The sequence below is a fragment of the Gorilla gorilla genome, chromosome 3 (assembly GCF_029281585.2).
Source record: "Gorilla gorilla gorilla isolate KB3781 chromosome 3, NHGRI_mGorGor1-v2.1_pri, whole genome shotgun sequence".
Classification (NCBI taxonomy): Eukaryota; Metazoa; Chordata; class Mammalia; order Primates; family Hominidae; genus Gorilla; species Gorilla gorilla.
The window spans coordinates 185990815-186015754 of record NC_073227.2 but is presented as its reverse complement, the minus strand read 5'-3'; the positions used below and the strand labels follow the sequence as shown (position 1 = coordinate 186015754).

The 24940-nt window shown below is 44.0% G+C and overlaps 1 protein-coding gene across 2 annotated transcripts in view; it reads left to right on the top strand.

Annotated features, from left to right (window-relative positions):
* TMEM192 (transmembrane protein 192) overlaps positions 1-23080 on the top strand; it is a 36661-nt gene extending 13581 nt beyond the window's left edge. Inside the window, exons 4-6 of one of the 2 annotated variants that reach the window (XM_031010013.3) lie at positions 10373-10507; positions 13307-13409; positions 21712-23080. In XM_031010013.3, coding sequence (XP_030865873.2) covers positions 10373-10507; positions 13307-13409; positions 21712-21850 — 377 coding nt within the window. In that variant the 3' untranslated portion in view covers positions 21851-23080. The remainder of the gene's footprint in view (positions 1-10372; positions 10508-13306; positions 13410-21711) is intronic. The other variant, XM_055384704.2, reaches the window with a different exon arrangement.
* The last annotated feature ends 1860 nt before the right edge of the window (positions 23081-24940 follow it).

Here is a 24940-nt window from a genome sequence, read left to right as displayed (position 1 = left end):
GAGACCAGCCTGGCCAACATGGTGAAACCTCGTCTCTACTAAAAATACAAATGAAAATTAGCCGGGTGTGGTGGCACGCGCCTGTAGTCCCAGCTACTTGGGAGGCTGAGGCAGGAGAATCGCTTGAACCTGGGAGGCAGAGGTTACAGTGAGCCAAAGTCATGCCGCTGCACTCCAGCCTGGGCAACAAGAGCGGAGCACTGTCTCAAAAGAAAAAAAAACTTGAATCCATATGTAGTCTTCCTACTTGGAGGAGGCGGCGAGAAAAAGAGGGAAAAAGAAAAAAAAATTTTTTTTGAATCCAGGCTGGGCATGGTGGCTCATGCCTATAATCACAGAGCTTTGGGAGGCCAAGGTAGGAGGATTGCTTGAGGCCAGGAATTCGCGACCAGCCTGGGCAACATAGTGAGTTCCCCCATCTCTACCAAAAATGAGAAATTTAGTGCTATAACAAATGAGCACCAAGTTAAGTTTAAAAAAAAAAAAAAATCCTGGGCGTGGTGGCTCACGCCTATAATCCCAGCACTTTGGGAGGCCGAGGCGGGTGGATTCCCTGAGGTCAGGAGTTCGAGACCAGCTTGGCCAACATGGTGAAACCCTGTTTCTACTAAAAATACAAAAATTAGCTGAGCGTGGTGGCGGGCAACTGTAATCCCAGGTACTCAGGAGGCTGAGGCAGGAGAATTGCTTGAATCCGGGAGGCAGAGGTTGCAGTGAGCTGCAATCATACCATTGCACTGCAGCCTGGGTGACAAGAGTGAAACTGTGTCTAAAAAAAAAATTAAGGCCGGGCACGGTGGCTCATGCCTGTAATGCTAGCACCTCAGCACTTTGGGAGGCTGAGGCGGGAGGATCACTTGAGGTCAGGAGTTTGAGACCAGCCTGGTCAACATGATGAAACCCCATCTCTACTAAAAATACAAAAATTAGCTGGGTGTGATGGCAGGTGGCTGTAATTCCAGCTACTCAGGAGGCTGAGAATCGCTTGAACCTGGGAGATCGAGATTGCAATAAGCTGAGATCGTGCCACTCCAACCTGGGTGACAGAGTGAGACTCCATCTCTAAATAAATAAATAAATCTCTATCTCAAAATAAATAAATAAGTAAAATAAAATAAAATAAATAAATTAGTCGTGTGGTAGCCTGTGCCTGTAGTCCTAGCTACTTGGGAGGCTGAGGTGGGAGGATCCACTTGAGCCCAGGAGTTTGAGGCTGCAGTGAGCTATGATTATGCACCACACTCCAGCCTAGGTGAAAGAGTGACACCCCCCTCTATAAAAAAAGAAAAAAAAATTGGATCAAATTAGAGATTTTTTTTTTCTCCAAAAAAAAAAAAAAGGCTCTACAGAATTTAACTTTTATTTTTCTTCTGTTCTGTTAGTGCATTTTCTTTTTTTTTTTTTTTTTTTTGAGATGGAGTCTCGCTCTGTCACCCAGGCTGGAGTGCAGTGGCGCTATCTCGGCTCACTGCAAGCTCCGCTTCCCGGGTTCAGGCCATTCTCCTGCCTCAGCCTCCCGAGTAGCTAGGACTGCAGGCGCCCGCCACCACGCCCAGCTAATTTTTTGTATTTTTAGTAGAGACGGGGTTTCACCGTGTTAGCCAGGATGATCTCGATCTCCTGACCTTGTGATCCGCCGGCCTCGGCCTCCCAAAGTGCTGGGATTACAGGCGTGAGCCACCGCGCCCGGCCTGTTAGTGCATTTTCTTAAAGGGCATGCTGCAAGTTCATCTACTCAGTGAAATTCTCAGTGGAAGCTGAAGGGCTATGCTATATCAGCGTGAAGCAGTTTATAGAGTTGGGTGATCCTGACTGCTCTTGAAGGGGGAGCATTTATTTGCTCCCTGCCTCTTGTGAGAATGAGCTTGAGAATGTTCAACTGTTAATGTGCAGCTCTCTCTTTCGGCCAGAAGATGTCAGGGTAACACAAAGATTAAAAAAAAAGAAAAAACTTATTTTTAAACTACAAAAGGTCTTATATGATCTGTGACCAAAATAATACTCAGTTTCTCAAGTGATGGTCTGGAAATAGTATTTTGGAAGCTCACAAGGAGATTATTTGATCTTTACCTTTCCAAAATCTGCCTTTCAAATTTTTGTTAAACATGTGAGCCGTAATCATAATCTATTTCTGGACACTTGGACCTTTAGAATCACAGATGATATCACGTTTATGTGGCTCATGTGAAAACCCAGAAAATCAAACGGAATGGAGCAGGTACTTACCTTATTTCTATTTTTTAAAATATTTTTTCTTATTTGCAAAAAAAAAAAAAAAAGACAAGATAAATCTATGGAGATGTAGGATGTAGGACTTACAGATAACAGTACTGATAATATTAACTTCAGCCTGATATATTTTGTTATTTTCCAGAGAAGAAAAAAAATTATTTACCTTTGGGTGGAGATGGGAGAAAGGGCTTTGCTTTCCTACCAAGTGAAAATATTTACCTGATTAATCTGTTCTCCTTCCTTAGATCCAAATACATGTATATATATATATATATATATATATATATATAATTTTTTTTTGAGAGTCTTGCTCTGTTGTCCAGGCTGGAGTGCAGTGGTATGAACTCAGCTAACTGCAACCTCTGCCTCCCAGGTTCAACTGATTCTCCTGCCTCAGCCTCTCCAGGCTAGACTACAGGCACGCACCACCACACACAGCTAATTTTTATATTTTTAGTAGAGACGAGGCTTCACCATGTTGGCCAGGCTGGTCTCGAACTCCTGACCTCAGGTGATCTGCTCCCCTTGGCCTCCCATAGTGCTGGCATTACAGGCATGAGCCACTGCGCCCGGCCTAATAATATTTGAGTTCAAAATGTATTTGGGCCAGGTGCGGTGGCTCACGCCTGTAACACCAGCACTTTGGGAGGTCGAGGCAGGCAGATCACCTGATGTCAGGAGTCCAAGACAGGCCTGGCCAACATGGTGAAACCCCGTCTGTACTAAAAATACAAAAAAAAAAAAAAAAATTAGCTGGGCATGACTGGGGTGGTGGTGGGCGCCTATAATCCCAGCTACTCAGGAGGCTGAGGCAGGAGAATTGCTTGAACCTGGGAGGTGGAGGTTGCAGTGGGCGAAGATGGCGCCACTGAACTCCAGCCTGAGCGACAGAGTGAGACTCCATTGTTAAAAAAAAAAATTTTTTAAATGAATTATTATTGGTTACATAGCCAAGTTGCATATTTGGGGCTTTTTTCACATTGAAATGAAAACTTGGTCCTTCACTGAAAATAGTAATTTTCAACCCATCATGTGGGTCCAGTCAGTCTCTCTGGGGCCTAAAAGTGTAAAGCCAGAGGCTGAGGACATGCAAAAGTGCAGTTCAAGGAAACTGCTCTTGAAGGAAAATTCTGGAAGGAATTCCTGGCAGGAATTGTAGGACCTGAGGGCATAGTGATTGTGTCCTTCCTGCTCACCTCTAGTTCTCATGGCCCACATTCTTTGGGAGGGCCAGAGACTGTCTTAGTTGACTTGTAGAAATGCCTGCTGGAGTCCTCACTGATGTCTGGGCCTGGTGCCCTCGGGTGGGCCTGGTGCCCTGGGTTGAGCCAGAGCAGCTGGGTCTCTCCTGTAGCATAGCATCTGACTGCAAGTCCCCTGTGAGTTTTGTTTAGAGGAGGGGCTGCATAGCATGTGCCTGGAATTGAAAATCAGAATTCTTGTTTTAATAATAATAATGATATATGGCATTTACTACATGTCTACTTAGGCATTGTTAGTTCATTTCTTCCTACCAGAACCCTGTGTGATAAGCATTATTTCCCCCATCTTATAGTCTAGGAGTCCAGGTCTGGGTGAGATCATGGGTTTCATTTCTAGGAGGCAGCAGATCCTACACTGGAGCCCAGGCGTGGTAGCTCTCAGCCTGTGGTCATTACAGGACCGCCCAGGCATGGTAGCTCTCAGCCTGTGGTCATTACAGGACCGCCCAGCCCACAGGAACTTATTTCTTCCAAATATTCTTAATGAATAACAAGCATTAACCTTAGAATCTTTTTTTTTTTTTGAGACTGAGTTTCACTCTTGTTGCCCAGGCTGGAAAGCAATGGTGCGATCTTGGCTCACTGCAACCTCCACCTCCTGGGTTCAAGTGATACTACTGCTTCAGCCTCCCGAGTAGCTGGGATTACAGGTGTGCGCTACCATGCCCAGCTAATTTTGTATTTTTAGTAGAGACAGGGTTTCACCGTGTTGGTCAGGCTGGTCTTGAACTCCCGACCTCGACTGATTCACCTGCCTTGACCTCCCAAAATGTTGGGATTACAGGCGTGAGCCACTGCACCTGGCCTAGAATGTTCTTTTTTTTTTTTTTTTTTTTTTTTTGAGACAGAGTCTCGCTCTGTCACCCAGGCTGGCAGGCTGGAGTGCAATGGCACGATCTCAGCCACCGCCTCCCGGGTTCAAGCGATTCTTCTGCCTCAGCCTCCCGAGTAGCTGGAATTACAGGCATGCGCCGCCACACCTGTCTAATTTTGTTTTTTTAGTAGATATGGGGTTTCTCCCTGTTGGTCAGGCTGGTCTTGAACTTTCAATCTCAGGAGCCACTGCCAGCCTAGAATCTTTAAAACGGTGAGTGATGTAAAACAAAAAACACTTAGACTATGTCTATGGTTATAAAATCATTTAAAAAACACCAAACTAGGCTGGGCATGGTGGCTCACACCTGTAATCCCAGCACTTTGGGAGGCTAAGGCAGGTGGGTCACTTGAGGCCAGGAGTTCCAGACCAGGTTGGCCAACATGGTGAAAACCTGTCTCTATTAAAAATACAAAAATTAGGCCAGGTGCTGTGGCTCATGCCTGTAATCCCAGCACTTTGGGAGGCCAAGGCGGGCAGATCACCTGAGGTCAGGAGTTCGAGACCAGCCTGGCCAACATGGTGAAACCCCCTCTCTACTAAAAATACAAAAAATTAGCGAGGTGTGGTGGCGGGCATCTGTAATCCCAGCTACTCAGGAGGCTGAGACAGAAGAATCGCTTGAACCTGGGAGGCAGAGGTTACAGTCAGCCAAGATCGTGTCATTGCACTCCCAACTGGGCAACAAGAGCAAAACTCCGACTCAAAAAAACAAAACAAAACAAATACAAAAATTAGCTGGGCATGGTGGCGTGGCGGGCGCCTGTAATTCCAGCTACTAGGGAGGCCAAGAATTGCTTGAACTGGGGAGGCAGAGGTTGCAGTGAGCTGAGATCTCACCAGCCTGGGCAACAGAGTAAGACTGTTTCAAAAAAAAAAAAAAAAAAAAAAAGTCACCATTATTAGACTATTACTGTATAACTGTATAACTGGAGAGTGTATTTGGTTAGCACAAAACTGATAAGGAGGCTGGTGTGGTAACCCAGAGGTGAAGTGACTTTCATCTGAACTAAGATATTGTATGGGGTGATCTTCTTCAAGGAGGGTGCTTGTGTAATGTCCACAGCACATACCATTATAAGGAATGTTTTCTTTCAGTATGGCTTTCCCACCAGACTGCAAACTTGCTAGTACATAGGATTTGCCCAGTACCTTGAAAATCCTTTGAAAACTCTTTCATTTCTCTGCAGAAGTTTTTTTTCCTAGCATGTATTTCTTTCCTAAATGTTGTAAAACTGTATTGGCCGGGCGCGGTGGCTCACGCCTGTAATCCCAGCACTTTGGGAGGCCGAGGCGGGCGAATCACGAGGTCAGGAGTTCGAGACCAGTCTGACCAACATGGTGAAACCCCGTCTCTGCTAAAACCACAAAAATTAGCCAGGCGTGGTGGCGGGCATCTGTAATCCCAGCTACTCAGGAGGCCGCGGCAGGAGAATCACTTGAACCCTGGAGGCAGAGGTTGCAGTGAGCCGAGATCGTGCCACCGCACTCCAGCCTTGGTGACAGAGCAAAACTCCATCTCAAAAAAAAAAAAAAAAGAAGAAAAAAACCATAAAACTGTATTTATCTTGTTCACAAAACTGATTTACAAAGAATCTGTCAATATGCTAATATACTGTGGCAGGTCATTGGGTGAGTGGGCTTGCTAGAAGGTAGCTTTGTGTTGTTACTTTTTTTTTTAATCCAGTGATATTTTGTCAAAACTTTTTTTATTTATTTTTATTATTTTTTTTTTAAGAGACAAGGTCTCGCTCTGTTGCCTAGGCTAGAGTGCTGTCATAGCTCAGTGTAGCTATGTCATTTGTGCTGTCATAGCTCAGTGTAGCCTCAAACTCCTAGGCTTGTGTAGTTAGTTTGGATGGGGGTTCTTTCAGCAAGGCTCTTTGGCTCACAATCATTCCTTTGTATCAAGCAATAGAAGATAAATGAAAAAAGCATTTTCCCTCTCAGGATCAGACTCACATAAATATGTTAAATAAGCTTTAGAAAAATCTAAGATAAGATGCTACAGAGTCTGCCCCTAAACTTCTCTTTGATATTTGTCAGAATAAAAGTGCAAAAAGAGGTTAAAATGGTCCTCATAAGTAAATAATAGATATGCTGAGTGTGTGGTAGGGGGTGCAAACAGGTAATATTTATTGAATATTTACAGGCCAGGCACTGTTCTAAGTATTTTTCACATATTAACTCACTCCCTAGGACAGCACTGTGGGCTGGGTGCAGTGGCTTACGCCTGTAATCCCAGCACTTTGGGAGGCCGAGGCTCGCGATCACTTGTGGTCAGAAGTTCAAAATCAGTCTGACTAACATGGTGAAACCCCGTTTCTACTGAAAATACAAAAATTAGCTGGACGTGATGGCGCACGCCAGTAATCCCAGCTGCTCAGGAGGCTGAGGCAGGATCATCACTTGAACCCAGGAGGCAGAGGTTGCAGTGAGCTGAGATTGCACCTTTGCATTCCAGCCTGGGCAGCAGAGCAAGACTCCATCTCAAAATAAAATAAAATAAAATAAAAGAACAGCTTTAAGAAAGAACAGCATTGTGAGAAAGGTACTGTTATCCCCGTTTTTTAGATGGGGACACCGAAGAGCAGAGATACTAGGTAACTTGTCCTGGATTTTCATCCAGGTAGTCTGGATCATGGGCATACTCTTAATCATTCTTTAGTTCTGCTGTTGCTGTACCAGGTGGCCAGAATGGCTCCTAGGATTCCCACCATGTGGGTCCTGAAGAACTGGTCTAATGGAAACTTTTTTTTTTCTTTTTTGTGTCTTAAATGCAAACTTCTAAAAATGGCATCACTTTTTACTTGCATTGGGTACCTAAAGGAAGTAATTGTCAATAATTCTATAAAGCAAAAAATCATTCCTAAGTTTTTAAGAAAGTCCAGGTTTTTATATAGTGGTATTATGGGCCATTATTAACTCTTAGATGTGTAGACTTTTTTTTCCATTTTCCCCCAAATTTAGCAGTATCTTGTTTTTATCCTTTAACTTCCTTTGCTGCTAAGAATAAATAGTTTTGTGTGTGGGTATGCCCTTGTGGGTGTCAGTGCTGAGCTCTAACATGTTGTCTGAAAAAACTGCTTTTCTACATTCCTACACAGAACACTTCTTACTAAACTAGATGTGTGGAGTTTTCCCTACAACAGTTTAATTCAGTTCTTCAGCAGAAACCATCTGGGTGTCCTTCAACTTAATCCAATTATAGCACCATCTATCCTCAGATAGTCTTAGATCCCACAAATTAAAGGGCTCAATCCCACAAGACTCTCCCTATTTCAGATGTCAATTGAAAGACCATGCTTCCCATACTTCTGTATTTTTTTTTTTTTTTGAAATGGAGTCTCACTCTGTCACCCAGGCTGGAGTGCAGTGGCGCTATCTCGGCTCACTGCAAGCTCCGCCTCCCGGGTTCAAGCCATTCTCCTGCCTCAGCCTCCTGAGTAGCTGAGACTACAGGCGCCCGCCACCACGCCTGGCTAATTTTTTTCATATTTTTAGTAGAGACGGGGTTTCACTGTGTAAGCCAGGATGGTCTCAATCTCCTGACCTTGTGATCTGCCCGCCTTGGCCTCCCAAAGTGCTGGGATTCCAGGCTTGAGCCACCGCTCCTGGCCGCTATGCTTCCCATACTTCTGACCTACCAGCTATATACTAGGGTTTCTATGACCTCTTTTTTTTTTTTTTTTTTGAGACAGAGTCTCTTTCTGTCGTCCAGTGTGGAGTCTGGAGTGCAGTGGCACGATCTCAGCTCACTGCAACCTCTGCCTTCCAGGATCAAGTGATTCTCCTGCATCAGCCTCCCAAATAGCTGGGATTACAGATGTGCACCACCACACCGGCTAGTTTTTGTATTTTTAATGGAGACAGGGTTTCGCCATATTGGCCATGCTGCTCTCGAACTCCTGACCTCAAGTGATCCACCTGCCTCAGCCTCCCAAAGTGTTGGGATTACAGGTGTGAGCCACCACACCTGGCCCCTCTCTTCTTGAGTTCTGTAATTTGCTAGAATGGTTCACAAAACTCAGGGAAACACTTTTATGTTTTATGGTTTGTTGTAAAGGAGATAGATGAACAGCCAGATGAAGAGGTACATTGCATGAGATCCAGCAGGGTCCCAAGTACAGGAGCTTCTGTCCACATGGAGTTGGGGTGCACCACCCTCCTGGCAACCCAGAAGTTCATCAGAAATCATTGTTCAATAGATTTTTTTTTTGAAATGGAGTCTCGCTCTGTCACCAGGCTGGAGTGCAGTGGTTTGATCTCCGCTCACTGCAAACTCTGCCTCCCGGGTTCAAGCAATTCTTCCACCTCAAACTCTCAAGTGGCTGGGACTGCAGGCATGTCCTGCCACCATGCCTTTTTGGGTTTTTTTTTGTTTTTTTTTTTTTTTTGAGACGGAGTTTCACTCTTGTTGCCCAGGCTGGAGTGCAGTGCCACGATCTTGGCTCACTGCAACCTTCACCTCCCGGGTTCAAGTGATTCTCCTGCCTCAGCCTCCCAATTAGCTAGGATTACGGGCATACACCAGCATGCCCAGCTAATTTTGTATTTTTAGTAGAGACGGGGTTTCTTCATGTTGGTCAGGCTGGTCTCGAACTCCCAACCTCAGGTGATCTGCCCACCTTGGCCTCCCAAAGTGTTGGGATTACAGGCGTGAGCCACCACGCCTGGCCTAAAAGACACTTCTATCAGGAAATTCCAAGGGTTTTAGGAACTCTATACAAAAAGCAAATATACCTGTTGGGATTCAGAACACCGTACTCCAAAGTGCAGGGCTTTGGCATGCTGAGTACTCCAAACTAAAGGAGACTGGGAGGGGCTCAGAAGCAAAGTCTCTCTGCCTTCCTGCCCTCCTGTTTCTTGTCCTTCTTTCTCCCCTGGCCAGTCATAGAAACCAGAACTCTTCTTCCCAAAGGCGGGCCATAGAAACTAGATTCCTCTCTCCCAAAGCAGGCCATAAAATCTAGAAAGGTCACTTTCGGCTGGGCACGGTGGCTCATGCCTGTAATCCTAGCACTTTGGGAGGCCGAGGCGGGCAGATCACGAGGTCAGGAGATCAAGACTATCCTGGCTAACATGGTGAAACCCTGTCTCTACTAAAAATATTTTTAAAATTAGCCAGGTGTGGTGGCGGGTGCCTGTAGTCCCAGCTACTCGGGAGGCTGAGGCAGGAGAATGGCATGAACCCGGGAGGCGGAGCTTGCAGTGAGCCGAGATAGTGCCGCTGCACTCCAGCCTGGGTGACAGAGCGAGACTCCGTCTCCAAAAAAAAAAAAAGGAACACTTTCTCCCTTTACCCTTTTCCCTTGAAGACCCTTATTTCAGAGGGGTCCTGCCCTATATGGCAGGAGGGTTGGGGGTGAGGAATCTACACAGAGGCCAAGAAGAACCTGAATAGACAGGCCTTGTTGGGTTTGCCCCTTCAGTCTATTCCCAGTAGATCATACTTTGTCCACTCACATTTCTACATGGCTGTCCATTCTTCATCAAACCTAAGCATAAGAATAGTTTTCTCTGGGTCTTTCATTTCTTTTCTTTTTTTTTTTTTTTTTTTTTTTTTGCAATAGGGTCTTGCTCTGTTGCCCAGGCTGGAGTGCAGTGGCACCACCTCAGCTCACTGCAGCCTCAACCTCCCAGGCTCAAGCAATCCTCCCACCTTAGCCTCCCAGGTAGCTGGAACTACAGATGTGTGCCACCATGCCTGGCTAATTTTTTATATTTTTTTGTAGAGATGGGGTCTTGCTATGTTGCCTAAGCTGGTCTCGACCACCTGGGCTGAAGCAATCCTCTTGTCTTGACTTCCCAAAATGCTGAAATTACAGGTGTGAGCCACTGCACCTGGCCTGGGTCTTCATTTCTGAAGGCTCTGATCACTCAGGAAATTACAAGTGTTTTAGGAGCTCTGTGTAAGGAACCAGACAAAGACCAACTATCTATTGGACAAAGACCATATATGTCTTTCTCATCACATGCTGTGTTTTATGTTTCTCCTCCTCAGGCAACACAGTGCTTCTCCTCATACTATGCATGCAGCACTCCTTCCCAGAGCCTGGCAGATTGTATCTTGACCTCATTCTGGCCATCTTGGCACTGGAACTCATCTGTTCCCTGATATGTCTCCTCATTTACACAGGTGAGAATTACAACAAGCCTGTTCTTATAGGAACCTCGAACTGCTTCCTTTCCTCCCAGTTTAAAGTATAGCCCATTAGCGACAAAGAAGTTCTCTGTGTATCTGAGTGGTGACCACATGCAGACTTCTTTAATTTCAAACCAGCTGGAAGGTACAGCCACCACCAGTGAGACCCCATTCTTTTAAGATTGTGTCATTAATAAATTTTTGTTAACGCAAGTGAAACTTTTCCATTAAAACAAGACACAAACTTTTTGGGCTGGGAATGGTGGCTCAAGCCTGTAATCCCAGCTCTTTGGGAGGATGAGGCAGGAGGATCACTTGAGCTCTGGAGTTCAAGACCAGCCTGGACAACATGATGAAACTCCATCTCTACAAAAAATACAAAAAATTAGCCAGGTATGGTGGTGCACAAATGTGGTCCCAGCCCCTCGGGAGGCTGACGTGGGAGGATCACTAGAGCCTGGGAGACAGAGGTTGCAGTGAGCCAAGATCACGTGCCTGCACTCCAGCCTGGGTGACAGAGTAAGACCCTGTCTCCTAAAACAACAACAACAAAAACATCCACAAACTTTTGCTTCTCTGAAGGCAGCTGAAATGTCAGCTTGCCATTTAAAATTAAAAATTAAGAAATAGGCCGCGCACAGTGGCTCGTGTCTGTAATCCTAGCACTTTAGGAGACTAGCACTTTAATAGAGATGGGGTTTCGTCATGTTGGCCAGGATGGTCTCTAACTCCTGACCTCAGGTGATCCGCCCGCCTTGGCCTCCCAAAGTGCTGGGATTACAGGCATGACCCACCGCACCCAGCCCCAAATTTTATATATTTATCTGCTTAATGAAGTTTTCATCCACATGTCCCACAGGCACCAACAAGATCAAAATTGAACAGAACATAATTTTCTTCAAAATTTCCCTCTATCCTAACCGTCCTCTTCTAGCTCAGTTAACAATACCAGCCTGCATCCACTTGATAAATCAGAATCCTAGAAACGTAGGAGTCATCTACCTTCTTCCTTCTACCTCACTCCCCAAGAACTGGATAGCATTGGTGATCAGTCAGTCATCAGTCTTATTCAGTCTACCTGTCTTTCAGCTCTGTCTCTTTTCTTTGGTCCCTGCCACTGCCTTGGTTAGGTACTCATCATCTCTTGCATGGCTACATCCAGGAGACACATAACAGGTCTCTTTCCCTCTGTCCACTGATTCATATTTCTTATTCCTGCCAACATGATCTTGTTTATACTTAACTTTGATTGTTAACAGCTTCCCTGCCCAGAGTTTTCTAATAGCTGAAGGAAAAAAAATCTAATGTTTTCATGTGGCATAAAAGGCGTTTTCTTTATTTTTTTTTTGAGTCGGAGTTTCACTCTCGTCTCCCAGGCTGGAGTGCAATGGCATGATCTCAGCTTACTGCAACCTCCGCCTCCTGGGTTTAAGCGATTCTCCTGCCTCAGCCTCCTGAGTGGCTGGGATTATAGGCGCCTACCACCACACCCAGCTAATTTTTGTGTTTTTAGTAAAGACAGCATCTCATCGTGTTCGCCAGGCTGGTCTCAAACTCTGGATGTCAGGTCATCTATCCGCCTCGGCCTCCCAAAGTGCTGGGATTACAGACATGAGCCACCATGCCCAGCCTGAAAGGTTCTCCTTGAATGGCCTCTACCTAGCCTGCTCTTCAGGGATGATGGTGAGATCCTTTCAAAGACTGCCAGTTGCTCTGAGGATAAAATCTAAATGTCTTAGGCCGGGCCTGGTGACTCACGCCTATAATCCCAGCACTTTGGGAGGCCGCAGTGGGCGGATCACTTGAGGCCAGGAGTTTGAGACCAGCCTGGCCAACATGGTGAAACACCGTCTCTACTGAAAATACAAAAAAATTAGCTGGGTGTGGTGGTGCATGCCTGTAATCCCAGTCGGGAGGCTGAGGTGGGAGAATTGCTTGAACCTAGGAGGCAGACACAGAGGTTGCAGTGAGCCAAGGTTGTGCTGCTGCACTCCAGCCTGAGCGACAGAGCAAGACTCCGTCTCAAAAAAAAAAAAAAAAGAAAGTGTAAATGCCTTGCATGGCCCACCAGCCACTCCTGATGCATTCTCTGCCCACCTTCCCAACCCCACCCCTTGTCCATACACCCTCACACCCATACATACGTGTAGCTTCTCAAGACCATAGCATTTGTTCAGACTCCTCCTGCACCTGAAGCACCCTTCTTTATTCTCCTGGTCTGTGTGATTAATTCCTGTGTTTCTCTCAAGGGTGGGCTCAAACTCTATCCTCTTTTCCCCTCTCTGATACCTCCTGTTGAGTTAGGCACTGCTTTCCAGGCCAAAAAGCAGCTCGACAACTCCTTGTGCAAGCCTCTTGCACAAGCTTCTATTGAAGGTACTTTCCATACTGTCTTAGAATGTAGGATTATTATCTGTATTTTCCCCTGGACCAGAGGAAGTCATGATTTCTGAATTAGATGGCTGGCTGGTTGCTCAACTTCTCTGGGCTTCACTGTGGGGTAATAGGAGCATCCACTTCATGCAGATGGTTATGAGAACTGAATGAGGGCATCCATGTAAAACATTTAAACTGTGCCTCATGTGTTCTAAGTGCACAATAAATGTCAGCTATTATTGCTATTTTCAATACTAATGTAATCCCTATATTCCCAGGGCTTAGAACAGGCCTGGCACATAGTAGACTTTGAAATATTCGAGGACGTTAATAAGAACAGCAAATTAGCATAATTTGAAAAAATGAAACTAGACTTGTCTTTCAGAATTCGATCTAATAATGACTTTATTATTTTAGTGAAAATCCGGAGATTTAATAAAGCTAAACCAGAGCCTGATATACTTGAAGAAGAAAAAATCTATGCTTACCCCAGCAATATTACCTCAGAGACTGGATTCAGGTAAGATTTAGGTGAGAATAAAATAATTGAGTTTTTTCCCCTAGAAAGCCAGAAACCATTCTGATGCTTGGAATTTATGATTGTGTATTTGTACTTTTACATTTGTTTGATTTGTTTATTTCCTTTCAGCTGTGGTAAAATCAAGTCTAAATCAGGATGTGTAAATGTATTAAATAGGCCATATATTTGATGCAAAAAATTAGCCACTTAGCCAACCTATTTAACCTCTCAAGAGCTTTTGACATCATTAACTGGTTACTCCCTCCTTGAAGCACCTTTTTTTATAGGTGTCTTTTTTTTTTTTTTTTTTTTTTGAGATCGAGTTTTGCTCTTGTTGCCCAGGCTGGAGTGCAATGGCATGATCTTGGCTCACCGTAGTCTCCACTCCCAGTTTCAAGCGATTCTCCTGCCTCAGCCTCCCAGTAGCTGGGATTACAGGCATGCACCACCACGCCTGGCTAATTTTGTATTTTTAGTAGAGATGGGGTTTCTCCATGTTGGTCAGGCTGGTCTCGAACTCCTGACCTCAGGTGATCCGCCCGCCTCAGCCTCCCAAAGTGCTGGGATCACAGGTGTGAGCCACCTCGCCCGGCCTGTTGTTTTCTTTTTAAGGGATGGAGTCTCTCTGTATTGCCCAGGCTGGCCTCAAACTCCTGGGCTCAAGCAATCCTCCCATTTTAGCCTCCCGAACAGCCAGCCCGGTCTGCCCACCCTTGTTTCTATCCAGTCTCTCCCTAAGTGACTTCCATGGTAATTAAAATATCATTCATATCTGTTGGAGATCTTGGGGCTAAAGTAGATGTAAAAAACTATACATGCCCGTGTGGTGGCTCACACCTGTAATCTCAGCACTTTGGGAAGTTGAGGTGGGTGAATCACCGAAGCCCTGGAGTTCACAACCTGCCTGGGCAACATGCCAAAACCCTGTCTCTGCAAAAAGTACAAAAAAATTAGCCAAGTGTGGTGGCAGACACCTGTGGTCCCAGCTACTCAAGAGGCTGAGGTGGGAGGATTGATTGAGCCCAGGAGATTAAGGCTGCAGAGAGCTGAGATCGTGCCACTGCACTGCAGCCTGGGTGACAGAGTGAGACCCTGACTCAAAAAACAAAAAACAAAAATCAAAAAACAAGACTATGTAAACCAAAAAATGAGGTGATTATTAATTCTAGGTAAATCAGAAGGCTGATTTACATGGCTTAACTCTAACTAATATTTAGCCAATTGTTACATGTTTAACCATGGCTAATATCTACATAGTGATATTACAGTTTCTGAATATTGATTTAACCCAAAATTGTAATATTGCTTACTGGATTGAGAGGCTACAAGAAAGAAGACATAAATGTATATGTATATGGATTTGGGGAAAGTGAGAAAGCTAAATTCTAATTTCTTATATAGGAAGTCCACAGATAATAGCAAAAATTGAAAAATCAAGAAATTGTATAATCTCGTTATTTAGAAATATATAGAGAAATACAGAAGAAACAGTTACAAAGAGTTGAAAGTGGCTACCTTTGGGCCTGAAACTCAGAGGTGGTGGGTCGTGAGGAGTGAAGGGGGGATTGTTGTTTTTCATTGTGATTTTTTTTTTTTAAACTCTGTATGAGTATTAAGTAGATATAAAAAACAATAAAAAAAATAGATCCCATAAATATGCTGCTGACTCCCAAGCATGTATCTCCATCTGTGTATTTCCCCTGTGGTCCAGATTTGTGTGTCTGACTTTCTCATTAGCCATCAGCATCTCCAGTTGGATGTCTGCAAACTTAATGTGTCCAACACAGAGCCCTCCCCCAACTCAAATCCAGCCTTCTCCCATCTTGGGAAGTGGCATCGCTATTCAACAGGTTGCTCAGGCCAGAAAGCTGGCATCATCCTTGACTCCTGTTTCCTTCACCCCACCTCCACCCAGATAACCCATCAGCAAGTCCTGTTGGGTCTGTCTCTAAAATAATAATCTGGCTGGGTGCAGTGGCTCACACCTATAATCTCAGCTACTTGGGAGGCTGAGACAGAAGAATCACTTAAACCTGGGAGGCGGAGGTTGAGGTGAGCCAAGATTGCATCACTGCACTCCAGCCTGGGCAACAGAGTGAGACTCTGTCTCAAAAAATAATAATAATAATAAAGTAAAAATAAGGTAATAATCCAACCACTGCTCTCTACCTCCACTGCCACTAACATCTCTCACCTGGATGTGCAAGAGTCTCCTTACTGGTCGCCCCACTCCCATCTTCCCCTGCAGTCCCTCCGAAGGCCTCTACTTTGCCCAATCCAGAGTGAACTGACTCTTGGTCCTTGTGTTTGCCCTCTCAATGGCAGTGGGCACAGTTAATCACTGTCTTTTCCTTGAAATGCTTCTTTCCCTGGGCTCTGGGGCATGACACTTTCCTGGTTTCCTTGCCATCAACCTTCCCTTCCTTTTTCAGTCTCTTTATCCTGCTCCCCTTCCCCTTCAAGACTCCTAAAGATTGGTGTGCCCAAAGCTCAGGCTTTAGGCCTCTTTTCTTCTTTATCTGTGTCATGTCTGTGGTTCTTCTTTCTTTTTTTTTTTTTTTTTTTTAAGGCGGAGTCTCACTCTGTTGCCCAGGCTGGAGTGCAGTGGCACAATCTCAGCTCACTGCAAGCTCTGCCTCCCGGGTTCACACCATTCTCCTGCCTCAGCCTCCTGAGTAGCTGGGACTACAGGCGCTCGCCACCACGCCCGGCTAATTTTTTTCTGTATTTTTAGTAGAGACTGGCTTTCACTCTGTTAGCCAGGATGGTCTTGATCTCCTGACCTCGTGATCCGCCCACCTCAGCCTCCCAAAGTTCTGGGATTACAGGCGTGAGCCACCGCACCTGCCCTCTTTTTTTTTTTTTTGAGAGGAGTCTCACTGTGTCGCCCAGGCTGGAGTGCAATGGCACGATCCCGGCTCACTGCAACCTCTGCCTCCCAGATTCAAGTGATTGTCCAGCCTCAGCCTTGTGAGTAATTGGGTTTACAGATACCCGCCACCACATCCAGCTAATTTTTGTATTTTTAATAGAGACAGGGTTTCACCATGTTGGCCAGGCTGGTCTTGAACTCCTGACCTTAAGTGATCCGCCTGCCTGGGCCTCCCAAGGTGCTGGAGTTACAGGTGTGAGCCACCGCGGCCAGCCCTTTTTTTTTTTTTTTTTTTTTTTTTTGAGACAGGGCGAGAGCTCTGTCACCCAGGCTGGAGTGCACTGCTGTGATTTTGGCTCACTGCAGCCTTGACTTCCTGGGTTCAAGTGATTCTCCTGCCTCAGCCTCTCCTGCCTCAGCCTCTCAAGTAGCTGGGACTACATGCATGTGCCACCACACCCAGCTAATTTTTGTATTTTTAGTAGTGACAAGGTTTCACCATGTTTGCCAGGCTGGTCTCAAACTCCTGACCTCAAGTGATCCACCCACCTCGGCCTCCCAAAGTGCTGGGATTACAGGCATGATTACACCACTCCTGGCCACGTCTGTGGTTCTTCTCATCCTGCTTTTGGATCTATATAATCTGGGACACAAGTTATTCCTTAACATCATCTGAAGTGGATAGCAACAGACGTAAGAATATAGTCAGTATATATAAAGAAAGTGTGGGCCAGGTGGGGCAGCTCACGCCTGTAATCCCAGCACTTTCGGAGGCCAAGGTGGGTAGATCACCTGAGGTCAGGAGTTCAAGACCAGCCTGGCCAACATGATGAAACCCCATCTCTACTAAAAATACAAAAACTAGCCAGGCACAGTGGCGCATACCTGTAATCCCAGCTACTTGTGAGGCTGAGGCAGGAGAATCGCTTGAACCCGGGAGACAGAGGTTGCAGTGAGCCAAGATGGCGCCACTGTACTCCAGCCTGGGCAACAGAGCGAGACTCCATCTCAAACAAAAAAAAAGAAAGTGTATTATTTAGGGGCTTAAGAAATGGACTCAGTGCCATTACTGGTGTACTAGTTAAAAAAAGAAAAAGAAAAAAACATGACTGGGCGCGGTGGCTCATACCTGTAATCCTAGCACTTTTAAGAGGCTGAGGTGGGCAGATCACGAGGTCAGGAGTTTGAGTCCAGCCTGACCAACATGGTGAAACCCCATCTCTACTAAAAATACAAAAATTAGGTGGGCAAAGTGATGCACACCTGTAGTCCCAGCTACTCAGGTGGCTGAGGCAGGAGAATCGCTTGAACCCGTGAGGCGGAGGTTGCAGTGAGCTAAGATTGCGCCACTGCACTCCAGCCTGGATAACAGAGCAAGACTCTGTCTCGAAACAAAACAACAACAACAAAAAACTTTATAGATAAAGGAAAGAGATACTTTTAAAAACACTTGTTGAAATAAATATAATGTATTGGCTTTTAGTAAGGCCAATTTTCGAATTAGTGTCATTTTTAAATTAGCTTTTATAAACTGAACTGTTGTTAGGCACAGGTGTGAAGTGACAACACAGGTGTGACAGTGTTGAATCAGGATGCACATTGCTTTTTATTATAGTGTGGAATATAAATACTTAATGAATAAAAAGAAAAAAGAACAAAAAACAAAAACAAACACTTAATGAGCAGCAAGTCCAAGGTTCTTCATCTTGGGATCGTTATCTCTGTCCCACAGTGTAAACTGATGATATCTTGATAGTTCTAGAATCCTTTACCCTTGGTTTCTTGAAGCCTGGATTATACCGTCTATAATTCTCAATAGGTACAGAACTATGAAAACGGAGGTGTCTTTAGTGAAATAGATTCTTTCCCCTAGAAAATACAACTTTTTTTGTCACTTTTCACTTACCATGATCTACCTTCTTATTTTGTTTACTCTTTTTCTTCATTCTAACCTAAATAGAGGAATAACTTTAGTGTCAATTGTTGATTATCTCTTTGTTGACTTTTGGGCTTATTAAATTCAGACTGTTCTTCCTGAGCTTGACCCTTTTCATATTTCATTTTGTTCCCCCTGAGCACTGAAGAGTTTATTGCTCTCTTATGACTTAATGGAAAGCTTTTTAAAATGTATTCCCTTCACCTCATGGGGTTAACTTTGGGGCAGTAAAATTCAGTTTATGCCGGACGTGGTGGCTCATGCCTGTAATCCCAGCACTTTGTGAGGCCAAGGCGGATGGATCACCTGAGGTCAGAAGTTCAGACCAGCCTGGTCAGCATGGTGAAACCCTGTCTCTACTGAGTATACACAAATTAGCCGGGCGTGGTGGCGTGTGCCTGTAATCCCAGCTACTCAGGAGGCTGAGGCAGGAGAATCGCTTGAACCCGGGAGGCAGAGGTTGCAGTGAGCCGAGATCGCGCCATTGCACTCCAGCCTGGGCAACGAGAGTGAAACTTTGTTCCAAAAAAAAAAGAAAAATTCAGTTTATATTCCTCTTTTACTTTTAAAATTTGTATGGAATGCTTCTTTGAAAATGCATCTCAGTTTGAAAATTTGAATCAGCTTCCAATGAAAGAAGGTAAATCTAGCCACACGTTTATCCCTTCACCCTCCCCAGATCCTTCCAAAAGGATAGTGAAGGATTAAAAAAGACCACCTTACCCACACTAGCAGGAAAACTGGAGGAGAAAGGGACCATCGATGGTTGAGTGATTTCTGAAAATGTATGAGCTACAGAATACAGATGAAGGAGCAGTAAACAATACCACAGGGCAGAGAGGCTACATTTAGAGGACACGGGGAGAAATAAAGCCAAGGAGGCAGCCACTCTTTTTGTGTAGCCCCAGAGAGACTTGGAACTCAGAAATGAACAGGATGCCCAGGAGTGGAACATAGGGCAGGGAACAGGGATGTTAATTGAAAGTCTACTGTATGTAGAAGATGTCCAGGTCTGGGTGTGGTGGCTTAGGCCTGTAATCCCAGCACGTTGAGAGGCTGAGGCGGGTGGATCACTTGAGGTCAGGAGTTTAAGACCAGCCTGGTCAACGTGCTGAAACCCCATCTCTACTAAAAATATAAAAATTAGCTGGGTGTGGTAGTGCACGCCTGTAGTCCCAGCTACTCGGGAGGGTGAGGCAGGAGAATCGCGGGAACCCTGGAGGCGGAGGTTGCTGTGAGCCGAGATCATGCCACTGCACTCCAGCCTGGGCAATGGAGTGAGACTCTGTGTTGAAAAAAAAAAAAAAAAGAAGATGGTCAGTCATGGTGGCTCACGCCTGTAATCCCAGCACTACAGGAGGCCAAGGAGGGCGGATCACTTGAGGTCAGCAGTTTGAGACCAGCCTGGTCAACATGGTGAAACCCCGTCTCTACTAAAAATACAAAAATTAGCCGGGCATGGTGGTACATGCCTGTAATCCTAGAGGCTGAGGCAGAAGAATAGCTTGAACCCGGGAGGCAGAGGTTGCAGTGAGCTGAGATCGCGCCATTGCACTCCAGCCTGGGCCACAGAGCAAGACTCGGTCTCTGCCAGATGCGGTGGCTTACGCCTGTAATCCCAGCACTTTGGGAGGCTGAGGCGGGTGGATCATGGGGTCAGGATATCAAGACCATCCTGGCTAATACGGTGAAACCCCATCTCTACTGAAAAATACGAAAAAAAAAAAAAATTAGCCGGACGTGGTGATGGGCGCTTATAGTCCCAGCTACTTAGGAGGCTGAGGCAGGAAAATGGCATGAACCCATGAGGCGGAGCTTGCAGTGAGCCGAGATCGCACCACTGTGCTCCAGCCTGGGCAACAGAGCAAGATTCCGTCTCAAAAAAAAAAAAAAAAAAATAGAGACTCAGTCTCAAAAAAAAAAGTCAGTATATACAAGAGTTGACTCTACTCAGAGCATATCCCTTCTCAGTTCCATCAAGATAACTTGAAAACCTTTATATAAAGAGTAACTTTTCAGTGAATAGCCCAGCTCAGAAAAAAAAAAAAAAAAAAAGAGTGGGAGGCTCCTAGGTGGTTTATACATATTAAGTGCTAAATGTTTGTTGTTGTGTTAACCTCTGAAGACCAGAGAGTTTAGGTAACTTATTAAATTCACACAGTCTGTGGGTGACAAAGTCAGGATTAGAATTCAGATAGTCTTTTTCTGAACATACTTATAAATAATAGCATATTCAAAGTTTTTTTAATGTTATGCTTATAAATAATGTGGTTATTGGCCGGGCGCGGTGGCTCACACCTGTAATCCCAGCACTTTGGGAAGCTGAGGCGGGCAGATCACCTGAGGTCAGGAGTTTGAGACCAGCCTGGCCAACATGGTAAAACCCTGTCTCTACTAAAAATACAAAAATTAGCTGGGCATGGTGGCAGGCGCCTGTAATCTCAGCTACTTGGGAAGCTGAGGCAGGAGAATTGCTTAAACCCAGGAGGTGCAGGTTGCAGTAAGCAGAGATCATGCCACTGCACTCCAGCCTGGGCAACAGAGCTAGACTCTGTCTCAAAAAATAATAATAATAGTAATGTGGTTACATAGCCCATTCCTGTAACCACATTATTTATAAGCATAACTATTTATTTCTAAGAATAAATATTTTTTGTTCACATGGGACCATTCCCATGTGATATTTTTCATGCTGAATTTCTCACTTACCATGCCTTGAAATAGTTCCCTTTTAGCACATATAGAATATCTGAGTAAAACACATCCAATAACATTTTATTTCTTGAATAGGCAATTTTTAGTCAACATTAAAATTCATCTGGCATATTATTGTCATTATCATTATCATCATCACTATTCCTAGTACTAATATCTGAAATTAGTGGAAGGAAATTAAAAACACTTTATAGCTATTACTTCTGAGCAGTGAGACCAAAGTGGGTTGGGGCAGTAGTGTAGGAAGGAGTTAGATTTTTTTTGTTTGTTTTATATACTTATATAATATTTTTATTTGTGTCAGGTGCAAAAAGATACATTTTTGTGGTATGGGAGAAAAAAGGAGAAATGCAAAAATAAACAAATGCCATACATTTAAAAAATTGTTTCCCATGGTCAGAGTAGTCTATTTTAATCGTCATTTGATTATTGAATGAATTTTGCATTTATTTATCTTTAAACACCATTTAAGTTGATTACTTATACTCAATTATCTTACTCTAACAAATTAGGATCCTTCTTAAATAAAGCAATGATGGCCTTTTTTAAAACATAGAGGTGTGAAAGTTTATAACATTTTAAATTTATTTCAAGAGTAGAAGTTACTAAAATGATTTATGAAAATAATCTTATTTGGCAATAGTACCCTGGCTTCTGACATCTAAGAAAAGGTGACAAATACAATATGCTTTACTAAAAACTAGTAGGTACTCGTCTGCAAAGACACTAATGAGTATTGGTGAATATGTGTAACCCATTTATATCTTGATTATTTGCAGGACTATTTCAAGCCTAGAAGAAATTGTTGAAAAGCAAGGAGACACCATTGAATACCTGAAGCGACACAATGCGCTGCTGAGTAAGCGATTGTTGGCTCTCACTTCCTCAGACCTGGGCTGTCAGCCAAGTAGAACGTGAGAGGCTCACGGTCATGACAGCAATTGCAGAGGAACCCAGAGTAATTGAGACTGACTGACCACCTGACAAGCTGCCATGGGGAACTGCAGCTCTTGCTGAATAGCATTTTACAGTGTTTGTCGGAAACCTGAATTTGGTTCTGACTTCTGTGGCTGTTTAAAATATAGGGCTTGTGGGTCACTTGAAAAGTACCTGTAGAAGCCTGGATAACTTGAGGGGAATGTCTGTTTTGTACTTTTGGAAATTATTTAACTGCTTGGTTTATCCTAGGATCAGAGGCTAAACAACTCCATAGTCAACACTTTTCCACCTGACATTAGAACCCTGTAATGATTTCATTATGGATAGGGGAAGTCTTAACAAGACAATCGATTTTAAACAGGGTTTTAATCAAATAAGTTCTTCCCACTTTTAAGCTGATGAAAGAAGCTGATGTTTTTTCCTGGAGAGCCTTATCATGTATTTTATATGCTTATGTGCTGTTGGATGACATCATGGACCATATAGCTTTTATAGAGAATTTTTCTCACCATAGGACTGAGGTCTCACCAGGTGATCTACTATGCAAACTCCTACAGTTTTCTATTCTTAAGAAATAAGGGCCGGGCGCAGCGGATCATGAGGTCAGGAAATCGAGACCATCCTGGCTAACACGGTGAAACCCTGTCTCTACTAAAAATACAAAAAAAATTAGCCGAGCATGGTGGTGGGCGCCTGTAGTCCCAGCCACCCAGGAGGCTGAGGCAGGAGAATGGTGTGGACCCGGGAGGCGGAGCTTGCAGTGAGCCGAGATCACGCCACTGCACTCCAGCCTGGGCAACAGAGCGAGACTCCGTCTCAAAAAAAAAAAAAAAGAAAAAGAAAAGAAATAAGATATGATGATTGATTACTTGGACCAATGTTAGACCGACCTGTGTTAGACAAACCTGTGTTGCCTATTATATTGGCAGCACCTTCCATTAGCAATAGCTGAAAAATTCAGAGAAGAATTTAGAATTTTCACTTTATTTTTGCCATTCTTCAAGAAGTTGCTGTATATTTCAGTCTGGTTATACCTTCAATTGATCAATAACTTCAATTATAGGAAAGGCATCTTCTATAATTTTAAATTACTGTTAAAAAAAGATACCTTTTAAAGCCTTGGATTATACTTAAAAACTGTAATGGAAGAAATGTATATTAAGTTATATGCAGATATTAAACATATCTGATTCTGAAGATAAAAATGAAGTATTTTTCAGAGCAAATGGCATTATTTCTCCATTTTTCCTAGTATGCCCCTTTAATTTGTCAATTTGCTGTTAGCACTGTTATATGCTGCCTTAGAAAGACTTTTGGTTGAAGGCTGAATATGAGGGGAGGGGATATTTGTGACTGTGTTAATCTTTTTTGATCATTAGCTGAATATTCAATATTTGATATGTAACCATATAGGGATGTGTTCGATATAACTATATAGGCAAGGGATATATTGATTTGGCCACATCTAGTTGATTTATGGAGGACAAATACCTGTTTCTTTTAGATACAGCCATTGCCGGGGCATTCTAAAAGTTTTCTACTAAGATAAAGATGATTGTGTATGGCTGGGAGCAGTTGCTCATGCCTGTAATCTTAGTACTTTGGGAGGCTGAGGCAGGAGGATCACTCGAGGCCAGGAGTTTGAGACCAGCCTGGGCAACAATGAGACACTGTCTCTCAAAAAAAAAAAAAAAAGATCGTGTGTCACCTGCACACAACATTCACAAACTAAAGCCAAATTGTATTTTTAAAATTTCCTTTCTCCCTTCTGTTTTTTTTTTTTGTTTTTTGGGGTTTTTTTGTTGTTGTTGTTTTTGAGACAGAGTCTCACCCTGTCGCCCAGGCTGGAGTGCAATGGCGCCTTCCTTTCTTTCTTTCATTTTTTTTTAGACGGAGTCTCGCTCTGTTGCCCAGGCTGGAGCGCAGTAGCATGATCTCAGCTCACTGCAACCTCCACCTCCTGGGATTAAGAAATTCTCCTACCTCAGCCTGCTGAGTAGCTGGGATTACAGGCACATGCCACCATGCCTGGCTAATTTTTGTATTTTTAGTACAGGCGGGGTTTCACCATGCTGGCCAGGCTGGTCTCAAACTCCTGACCTTTTGATCCGCCCTCCTTGGCCTCCCAAAGTGTTGGGATTACAGGCATGAGCCACTGTGCCTGGCCTTCCTTTCTTTTTAATAAGTGTATGTATCTCAAAGCCATTGCCTTCTCTAGAAATCTGTTTCTCTGTTCTGGAAGAGCGTATAAACTTTGCCTTCAGTTGTTTTTCTTTTCAAAAGGGAACACCAGTGGTAGATGATTAACTCTTATTTATTTTTAAAATTTAATTTGGATCTATAGTCAGTATCTGAGATTTATGGGATGAACTTTGGTTTACAGGGAACAGTGTAGTTAAAAAGTTAGGGTGCCTATGTTCTCATGTAATCATCAACATGTTTGTTGTATAATCATCAACATTTTTCTGAATGCAATAATGAACATTTCAAACAATAAATGAAAATGAAACTAAGTATCAGAAGTAGCAAAACAGCTGATGCAGTGGCTCACGCCTGTAATCCCAGCACTTCGGGAGGCTGAGGCAGGTGGATCACCTGAGGTTAGGAGCTCAAGACCAGCCTGGCCAACATCGTAAAACCCCATCTTTACTAAAAATACAAAATAAGCCAGGCATGGTGGCACGCATCTGTAATCCCAACTACTCAGGAGGCTGAGGCAGGAGAATTGCTTGAACACAGGAGGCAGAGGTTGCGGTGAGCTGAAATTGCACCACTGCATTCCAGCTTGGGCGACAGAGCTAGACTCGATCTCAAAAAAAAAGAAGTAACAAAACAGAAAAATGAACAAAACAATTTAAATGTTAAACATTCTATTCACCAGGCTGGTAATTGTGCTAGCACTGAGGATACAAAAATTAAAGACTCTGGTTGGCAGCTTACATTCTAAAGAGAGCGAGGAATAGATTTCCAGACTCTGTGCTAAGTGCAGTAATGACAGTAGGCCCAACGTGCTGTAGGAGCTCCAAGTCAGGGGGTACCCTGGGGGCAGGAGGGTAGAGGGTTTTAAGA